General features: G+C 39.8%; 2 protein-coding genes across 3 annotated transcripts; both read right to left on the reverse strand.

The window, feature by feature from the left end:
- Positions 1–2,605: 2,605 nt before the first annotated feature.
- them4 (thioesterase superfamily member 4) lies at positions 2,606–6,071 on the reverse strand. Of its 2 annotated transcripts, none has more exons than XM_010787015.1 (6): positions 5,649–6,071; positions 4,430–4,619; positions 4,154–4,316; positions 3,678–3,788; positions 3,298–3,422; positions 2,606–3,175 (listed from the first exon to the last, which is right to left on the reverse strand). In XM_010787015.1, the coding sequence occupies exons 1-6, from the start codon at positions 5,763–5,765 to the stop codon at positions 3,132–3,134; spliced, it is 750 nt and encodes a 249-aa protein (XP_010785317.1). In that variant the 5' UTR covers positions 5,766–6,071; the 3' UTR covers positions 2,606–3,131. The 2 variants fall into 2 exon arrangements, with proteins under 2 accessions (XP_010785317.1, XP_010785318.1); XM_010787016.1 differs by having other exon boundaries at positions 4,235–4,316; positions 5,649–6,053.
- LOC104959177 (coiled-coil domain-containing protein 66-like) lies at positions 5,892–6,730 on the reverse strand. Its single transcript, XM_010787047.1, has 3 exons — positions 6,648–6,730; positions 6,347–6,505; positions 5,892–5,903 (listed from the first exon to the last, which is right to left on the reverse strand). Exons 1-3 carry the CDS (start codon positions 6,717–6,719, stop codon positions 5,892–5,894), a joined length of 243 nt encoding a protein of 80 aa, XP_010785349.1. The 5' UTR covers positions 6,720–6,730.
- Positions 6,731–9,948: the final 3,218 nt, after the last annotated feature.

Genomic DNA, 9,948 nt, shown 5'->3' on the forward strand with positions numbered 1-9,948 from the left:
AAACCACATTTATATCCCTCTTCATATGCTGGATAGACCAAGTGGAAGCACCTGCAGGACTCTTTACAAGTACCACTTGTAGTATGCAGAGAGACTACTTTAATTGCAATAGGCTACTTGATTTTATCTGAAGTAGGAGAATAACTTCAGACACAAAGAAAACGATGAATAATCGATATGTCTTCTCAGTTTACATCATTGTGGTAAATGTTCCTCCATCACGTGACGCTTACAGAATCACATGCTGGATGGACTGTGCCAATGGTGGAATGTGATAAGATATTTTACTCGTGTAATATTTTTTGTTGTTTTTATTTTTATTAAATTGCATTTATCTGACAGCTGGAGCAATTTACTTTTGAGATTAGTGTTTACGGACAAATCCTCTTAAAAGTTTTTTCAAATCTGTTCCACATCAACATGCCACATTAAAATGCTGTTGTTTATGTATTAATCACATATGACATCTATTTAATCCCTTCTGATACTGATATGGGATTTAAATTATAAGTATACCACGTGGCATTGTTTACTTAAGTTATTTGATCCTTAAGTAAAGGATCAAAAAATTATACTTCTTTCAGCTCAGCACATTTAAAAAATATATATTAAACCTTTATTTAACCAGGCGGTCCCATTGAAATCCTCGATCTCTTTTTCAAGGGAGACCTGTCCAAGCATCAATACAACATGCATGTCTGTTGAAATCTGTTGATAACCATATAGGTCCCACATAAATCCAGTTTAGTCTAATGATTTATTCAAGTTACTAATCAATATTAAATGTAAAACCCACTTAAAGAACAACACAAGTAGTAGCCTGCACGTTACCAGAGCCCATTCCTTACCAAATCCATAGGAGAGAGGCTGTAAATGAGAAATTGGTGTTATCTTTACTTGGTTCACATGCACAGCTGTCTTTGATACATTCTCTTCTAAATGATTAAGTAACAGCTTGACATCCTATATTAGTCCTATTTTGCTTAAGAAATCAACCCACACTAACACTTAAAGATGACGATTGGTAGAAAAAAAAAGTCCTTAAAAATAACGGTTCATTTTCATGTAAGTTTAAGATACCGCCATTCTGTCAGATGCTTCCACGTTGAGCCCTTCTTTGATTCTTTCTTTAAGGATTACAGGTCAAATTAACCTTTCAAAGTCAAAGATACACTTTAGGGTAACATATCTAAAGTAAAAATCAGTCTTTGGAAGTGCTACATTGGGCAGAGCTTGTTGCAGGTGGTTTTAACTGAAAGTTAAAAACAACTACCCCCACTCTGCCCCCACCCGTTTCCTCAAACCCAACTTGACCACATGACTCTTCAGGGGAGAAGAAAAAACTGTTAATTTGTCCTGCATCCACCAACTAACACACACACACGTTTTTAGAAACTTAGGTATAGCATTTCCATCTGCACTTGTACTGAGGTTAAAGATGTGAGGGGCCCTCAGAAGACCACCAGGCCTCTGAGCCCAGACACTCAAAAACCACACGTCAGACCAAACTGTGAGAACTGAAGCTAAATGTGTGCAAGGTTTGTATACTCTTAACCAATATTTTACTTCATAAAAACAAAAAGAACCTTCAGAGTAGAACCTGCTAATATAAGCCACTCCTGTATTTGTATTTTAAATGGATGAAATAGTAATTTTACTTCTAATTGTCACATTTATTTCAAGGGTATTTAGAGCTGGTTGGCTGTGAAGAAAAATAAATATATACAAGATACAGTAGGCCTATATATAAAGAAAAACGAGGATGCTAATACAACAAAAAAAGGAAGCATTAATGGATACAAATATTAGCTCCTTTTTTAAATGTTCCAGCTGAAATAATTGCGATGTTTCATGAACATCAACATAAGATGTCACTTATAGTTTGGGTAAAATAAAGAGCAGAAGGGCTTTGTTCTCAGTGAGTAGTTACATACAAGTAACGCCTGGTTATCAACATGTCCAGTACAATGTAAACACTACTAGTATAGTAGTATACTAGTGTGAGATATTGACATTTAATTCAGATGTTTCATAGCTTCATTTACAAATCAAAGGATGCAATGCCTTCAACCCACATTCAGTACAGTACATAACCCAAAATAGCTCTCTTTATAGTCTCAGGTCTCTCACTGCACTTTTTCAGCCTCGTGGGCTGCAGCAGCTGCAGGAGCAGCACAGGTCTCTGTGATGTGGACAGTTTTACTAATTATGGCGTATCGTGGCACGCTCAGTCATTTTTGACTGTAGAAACACATTCAGTATCAGCATGATTGAGTAAAACCAGCCAATGAACAAGATGATTTTGAGTTTGATCCCCTTGTTCCCCATTGAAGTCATTATAATCTCATGGCTGCAAATCTACACCTCATACTCAAATATCAGAATTTATTTATACTGTATATAAATCCTTAATCCTTTTATGGCAAACAGACAAGAGCACAGGACACTCTCTATTCTGGCTTTTTAACAAAAAAAACGTGCCTGTCATTAAACCTTTTAATATACGTTATATTATGTTAAGTTATAATGGCAGTTAAAACTGTTGCCCTGTTGTAAACAACTTCACTTGTTGACAAACGAATAAACACATGGTTTTCCTCGTTCATATAGTAACAATAGGTAAGGCTTTATTGGAGGAAAGAAAATCTTCATAATCACTATGTTTTGAGCAATAATATCACTTTCAAAGGCTTCATTGTCAGATAAAATCATAATCAATACTGTAAAAGTTACTGTAAGGCTTCAATGTTGGATAAAATCATAATCAATACTGTAAAAGTTACAATAAATAGCCCCTAACACAATCAGTTCAATAAATAATGTTTAGATATGTACTCTGGAGGTCTAAAGGTATTTTTCATGAAGCTGCACAGCTTGTTTATAAATACATACTGACCAGTGGAGATGTATGAATATAAAGATATAATAACAGTTCAACAATATCATATGTAGAGAAGCTATTTCTTAAATAACTGGCAAGTAAGTACACATTCCCCAAAAAATACTCCAAACCAATGACACACGTACAGACACACGCACTCACCCACTAACGCATTCACACACACACACACACGCGCGCGCGCTCGTTGTGTCCTCAGTGTTAGGATCTGTGGTAGGCCGGTGTGTTTGTGTCAGCCTCCCAGTAGATGGCTGGCAGTGATTGACAGGAACAGTGCTGCATGAGGAAACAGGACAGAAAACAGGACAGTGGCGTTAAAAAAGGAGGAAGAGCAGAGGTGTTACCAACCACAAACTTTAATACGACGTCCCGTTGTGATTATAAAAAATGTACATTACCTGATGTTTCTGTGTGAAGTTTGGAACCGTCTGTGCTTGTCACTCTACATGTAATAAATGTTTTTCGGCCTTCCTTCTTTTCCAGAGAGGATTCAAGCAACACTGTGCCTCCCAGTGGGATGGGCCTGGGGACAAGACAAGGGTTTGTCAGGAAGAAACTGACCATGAAGGATGAATAGCCATATAGTATGGAGATGTTAGTTTGTCTATCATCATACAAGCCGATTAAAAAGAAGCATTTCCAGGCTGTAATTTCTCACTGGTGAAGATTTAAATAAAGCTTCAATAAGTCATTCAGTTGGGCTATGGACGCCAAAAAAATTAATCTTTTGACATCCAATCAACTGTTGCATGTCTATAAAATGACGTTCTTCTTGTACCTGCGGTAGTTGATGTTGAGGTTGGCAGTCATAACAGGTCCAGAGAGGAAGGTAGCATGAGTCCCTGTGACAGTATCAATCATAGTGGCTATTGCCCCCCCATGGACATGTCTGGAAACACACAAACACGTATATTAGACATCAAACAAAAAGTTTAAAAAGGGCAGTTTTCCAAAGTTCGAAGATATACAAATAGACTTTCTTCTTTTGATTTGTTTATGGAATTTAGCTTTTGCTGGTAATATAGAGGCAGACAGGAAATGTGGGCAGGGAGTAAGGGGTATGACCTGCAACCAGATCTGTGGCTGAAATCCAATACTAAGGTGCACCGTACTAGCAAAATTCAGACCAAAAAAAGATAAAATATTCAAAACCATAAAGTGTGCAAATGTGTTTAACATGTTGATGTTAGTGTGGAGTAGTAAAAGCATGTACACATTTTTACACACACATTTGCAACATTAACATTTCCTCACCCTGGCGGCCCCTCCAAAAGGTGTCCAGCTTGGAGTATGCACACACACTTCTGCTCTTCTTTGTTAATAAACAAAACATACTCAAATGCTGCCCCCGGGTTTCTGATGTTCCGCGTAAACAGGCGAGCCTCTGACTGGATCATCTTACTAAGATATACTCCACCTGATGGAAAAACACACATGTTAACTTTTAGCAGCTAACATGGCATCTTTGGGAAATAAAACATAATACATAATATATTTTTTCAAAAACAAGCAGAGAGACAAACACTTTACCTGTAGCATATTTGAGGAGGCGATTGTAGCTTGGCAGTCTCCGCCACGGCCCTTTCTGTTTCTGTCCTCCCTCCGTCTCCACCTCACACTGGCTTTCATAATGCTCGTACATGCGCGTCATTTCTGAGCCCCATGAGGGGTTAGGCAGGCTGAAGTCCCGGGGCTGGGGGAATAGGAATGATGGCAGTGTCTGCAAAACAGGCAAATTATTTAAACCGTTGGTGGGAGTGTGTTAAGACTGTCCTGCAGAATTAACAGACCGACAACTCACCATTTTTCGTGTGTTAAAAATATGCCTGCATGTACAGTATGTAAATTGATGAATCACAGTTATAGTAAATCCTTTATTGAATAACCCACATAGAGCATTGAACTGTTCTGATGCGAGATAATTAACAGACTGACCACTTCTGAAGATTATAAGACCTTTGTGTGCCTACATTTCTTGTGATGTGCATGTTTAAAGAAAATGACTAAAAAGAGACCTACACATCCCTCTTTAAGACCTTGTTGTCCTGGGTATATCCGGCCTAATATTTGTGCCTCTGCAGACCCAAACAATGAAGTGTGAGTGTGTCATTTGGAGCAGCCCTGAGCAAAATTGAATTCTAACATTATATCTCATGATAGGGTTTTGCTTGCTGGCACAAGTGCTGTAGTAAATACATGTAATTGACATCTGAGACAGAACAGAGATGTTTTACTGTGTTGAGTTTGAATTGGTGTTGCAATGGACTACATGATATCAACATTTGTTTTTAATATTCTTGCCCCTCGTGTCAATAAATTGGTTGGGCAAAATAATAGAAATACCTCTCAATATAATGCAGTCCAGCTCTGCAAACAACAACCCAAATAAAAAACCTAAAAAGGGGTAGAATTTGTGGTCTAGTGTTTTGTATTGGATTGTAATAAGTGTGTTACAGGTTTACCCAATAAACACATTTTGCAATATAAACGGCATATGCTGTTAAACAGAGTTGGGTAAATGTTACCCACTTCTTTCACTTAGTGATTAAAATATACAGTTATATCTTCCTCTAACGTCCCCAGTGTTTGTACATGAATGACGTTAACACACCATCGAATCACAGCAGCTAACTGGGCTGAGAATCATCTGGAAGGAGTGAGAGGAGTTCCCGTGGCGCACAGAGGAAACCCCGAACTGTCATTTATTTTTCAAGCACTTTAGTAAATACAGTGAGATTATTATACATACCACTATGGTCCGTGCAGTCCCAACTGGAACTCTGGTAAATGGGACGAGTTGAGTTTGTTTAGAGAGTAAGCCTAGGCGTTGAAAGCCCTTACATATTCGACCGACGCTCCTTGCCATTTGTAGACTGTTTTAAAAGACGAGTATGTTGAAAAGGTTTCACAGAAAATGATTGAAAGAGGTGCCTGTATTTTGAGGCAACGTTAGATAATAGACGCAGTGACGATAGGCAGTTGCTAACGTAAGCTAGCAACGTATCTAGGGATAGTCGTGTTAGTAAACAGTGATAAACCGTATAATATAAAACATACCGTAAGCATGTTTAACTGTAATTCATGTTTCTGTTGTATAGAGTTTTCGAAAAATAAAAATGCGCCCTCTGTGCTCGTATACCGGTGACTTTCTTGTGTGATCACATTAGTGCCTGTGTGAACTTCCGACATGAGGGAGTCAAATCCTCCAATCGACAGCGTCAGTGACATCATGTGGTTTACACCTTGCATTGTGATTGGCTGTTCCAAAAGGCGAAACCCTGTTCCATACACACACACACACACACACACACACACACACACACACACACACACACGCGCGCACACGCACACACGCACACACGCACACGCACAAACACACTATAATTATAATTACAACATAGAAATAATACAGTGTGGAGAAAATGTGTGCATTGTTTGTGTCCCAACCTTCTGCTTCTCCCTCTGTGTGTCGATCTCGTACTGTCTCTCCATCATCTCCCTCTCTAGCGCCACCCTCCTCTCGTCCTCTTTCTCTTCCTCTCTTCTCCTCGCCTCCTCTTGTTCCTTCTGCCGCCGTCGCTCCTCCACCTGGGCCTCAATCGCTCGCTGTGGGAGGAGACATGGGACACTGTTCACAATGCCAGCAAAAAAAGACCTTGCTGTACTCCATCCTGTCTCCTCTTCCTCCTCCTCCTCCTCCTCTTCTTCCTCTTCTTCCTCTTCTTCCTCCTCCTCCTCCTCCTCCTACCTGCTGATCCAGCTGTTTGAGCCTCCTCTTCTCTCTCTCTTCTATCTGGGTGGGATCCAGCAGGGCGGTCATGGTCCTCAGATGGCTGGACAAAATAGGAGAGAACATTGACTCATTTATATACCTGGATATACTGTAAATCTGCAATTTGTTTAGAAACTCAAATACAGTCGTTGTATGATGAGACTTGTTGCGAGAACAACTGAGCCATTTAGAGATTTAAGGCTTGTGTCGTGAATGGGAACATTCATTCAAAGCCTGAAAAACCACGAGGGGACAAATGAATCTTACATTTAGCCAATAGTAAATCTAAAGTGTTGGCTATGAAACCCAAAGTCAAGTCCAGACTTAAAAAGTACCCAAATTAAATAAAAGTTTAAACTTTGGCAAAAAGTTGTGTTGAGTCACATACAGTAAGACGAATGAAGAAATAGGTTACAAAGTTTCCAGGTTTTGCTTAATGCCAAAGTATGTTTATGAAGTTAAAATTGTGCAGAAATAGGAAATCAGTTTTTTTCCTGAATGGCTCTTCAAATGCATTTGGGAAGGGGTATGTATGTGTACATTTATGTGTTTTTTTGTTTGTTTTTTCACCAGTCAGATATTATATCTTTATTTGTACTTCTATTTGCAGTGCTGCTACAGAATGCCAATTGTCATGACCCAGCCTAATTTAACAGTACTGTCTGATGGGGGCGACATTAGATTTACTTAGCAAGGTTTTACACCATCTCCACCACTTGGGTGCCCAAGTAACCTTTCTACAAGAAACTCATCTTAAGGTTATTGATCATTAGAAATTAAAGAGGGGATGGGGAGGTCAGATTTACCATTCTTCATCTGGGGGCAAAGCAAGGGGTGCAGTAATTCTGTTACATAAATCTGTTCCCTTTGTTCACTCAACAGTCATCTCTGATTCTAATGGCAGATTCGTCATAGTTACTGGCCAGATTCATAACACCCGCGTGGCTTTCGTTAATGTTTATGCTCCCAATTGTGATGATGATGCCTTTTTTAAACGTCTTTTCTTAAGGATTCCTGATATGTCTTCACACTTCTTAATATTAGGAGGAGACTTTAACTGCTGGCTTAATCCCCGCTTGGATCGCTCTTCCGCCCAAGGTCTATATGCCTTCGAGGTCGGCCAGAGTAATTCAGTCTTTGATGAAAGAGTTTGCCGTTTCCGACGCCTGGCGCTTTTTTAACCCTTATAAAAAGGGAACATTTTTTTTCCCCCGCGTGTTCATCATACTTTTACCCGCATTGATTTTTTCCTGGTTAATAACAGATTACTCCCTTCTGTGTCTGCATATAAATATGATGTCATTGTCATATCTGATCACCCTCCGATATCTGTGAATATACATTTTTAAAACCGTACTACTACACGTGGCCATGGCATCTTAATACACACTTACTCTCAATTGAAGATTTTGTTGGATTTGTTTCACAGCCAATAGATATATTTTTTGAGTCTAAACAAAACACCTGATGTTTCAGCCTCGGTGTTGTGGGAGGCATTAAAGGCATATATTAGGGGGGAGATTATCTTGTTTGCAGGATATGAGAACAAAATGAGAAAACAAAAACTGATTTATCTGACACAACGCAAATCTCAACTGGATAATATGTATGCTACGTCCCGATCCCCAGAGGTATATCCGTTCAGGCACAGTTTGATGTCCTTATGACAGATCATACTACTGAACTTCTGCTCCAAACGAGATCCAGGTATTACGAACATGGTGACCAGTTACCAGTTACGCCAGGCATCATCATCTCATCAAATCCAAACAGATTCAGGTGTAACTACTGAACCTCTGGAAATAAATAAGGAATTTAAGGAATTGTATATGTCCCTGTACTCGTCAGATCATGGTCCTACTTCTCCCAATTTTGATGCTTTTTTTGATGAGTTGGTCATTCTCCCTATTGAACAGTCTGTTGCAAAATAACTAGAAAAGCCAATTACTATTGCAGAACTCAAAGTAGCTGTGTTTTCTCTTCAAGGTGGAAAATGTCCAGGACCAGATGGTTATCTTTCCAAGTTCTATAAAACATTTTGGCATAAGTTAGCCCCCTTATTATTGGACATGTTTAACGAATCATTTCTCTCTGGTTGCCTCCCTCAGACTCTACTCAAGCCTCTATCTCTCTCCCCTTGAAAAAAGGCAAGGATCCTGTAGCTTGCTCTTCCTACCGCCCAATAAGTTTGCTGAATGTTGACTTTAATTTGTTATCGAAGCTATTGATGTTACGCCTGGAATCCATTCTCCCATCTATAATCTCTCCAGACCAGACAGGGTTTATTCGTAACAGACACAGCTTTTCGAACCTAAGACGTCTGTTCAATACAATCTATAATATCTCCACCTCTAATTCTCAGGAGGCTTTAATATCTTTAGATGCGGATAAGGTGTTTGATAGAGTGGAGTGGTATACAAATATACCTTTTATATACTTTAGAGAAGTTTGGCTTCGGGAAAAATCTTATTTCTTGGGTTAAGCTGTTGAACTCCTCTCCACGAGCCTCTGTCAGGACAAATAATCTTCAATCCGAATACTTTCGTCTTTATCGCTCTACTAGACAGGGTTGTCCTTTGAGTCCATTGTTATCTGCGATCGGATCGCAGATAACAATGGACTCAAAGGACAACCCTGTCTAGTAGAGCGATAAAGACGAAAGTATTCGGATTGAAGATTATTTGTCCTGACAGAGGCTCGNTTTGTTGACCACGGCGGAGAAACTGTGGTTATGGGCTTCAGAGGTGGTGTTATCTCTGAGAGCCCTCCACATTCCGGGTCTGGANTGGTCTTCAACCTTCCAAAATGTTTCCACACCACTCCGCTCCTCCGCTCACTTCACTGGCTTCCAGTAACTGCTAGAATCCACTTCAAAACAATGGTACTTGCATACCATGCTGCGAATGGATCTGGCCCTTCTTACATCCAGGACATGGTTAAACTGTACACCCCAGCGCGTGCACTTCGCTCTGCATCAGCCAAACGGCTCGCTGCACCCTCGCTGCGAGGGGGACCCAAGTTCCCATCAGGAAAAACACATGGGTTTGCTATCCTGGTTCCAAAATGGTGGAATGAGCTCCCCATTGAAATCAGGACAGCAGATAGCCGGCACATCTTCCGGCGCAGACTGAAAACTCATCTCTTTCGACTCCACTTCGAGCGATAGAATTACTAACAAAGAACTGCTAACAGAGCACTTATATACGAATAAAGGACTGGCTTATCTAAAGCCAGTTGAGTAGCACTTGAAATGTTTGGCTCTATGAAACCTGATGTA

Source organism: Notothenia coriiceps, unplaced genomic scaffold (assembly GCF_000735185.1).
Source record: "Notothenia coriiceps isolate Sejong01 unplaced genomic scaffold, NC01 NC01_scaffold00029967, whole genome shotgun sequence".
NCBI lineage: Eukaryota > Metazoa > Chordata > Actinopteri > Perciformes > Nototheniidae > Notothenia > Notothenia coriiceps.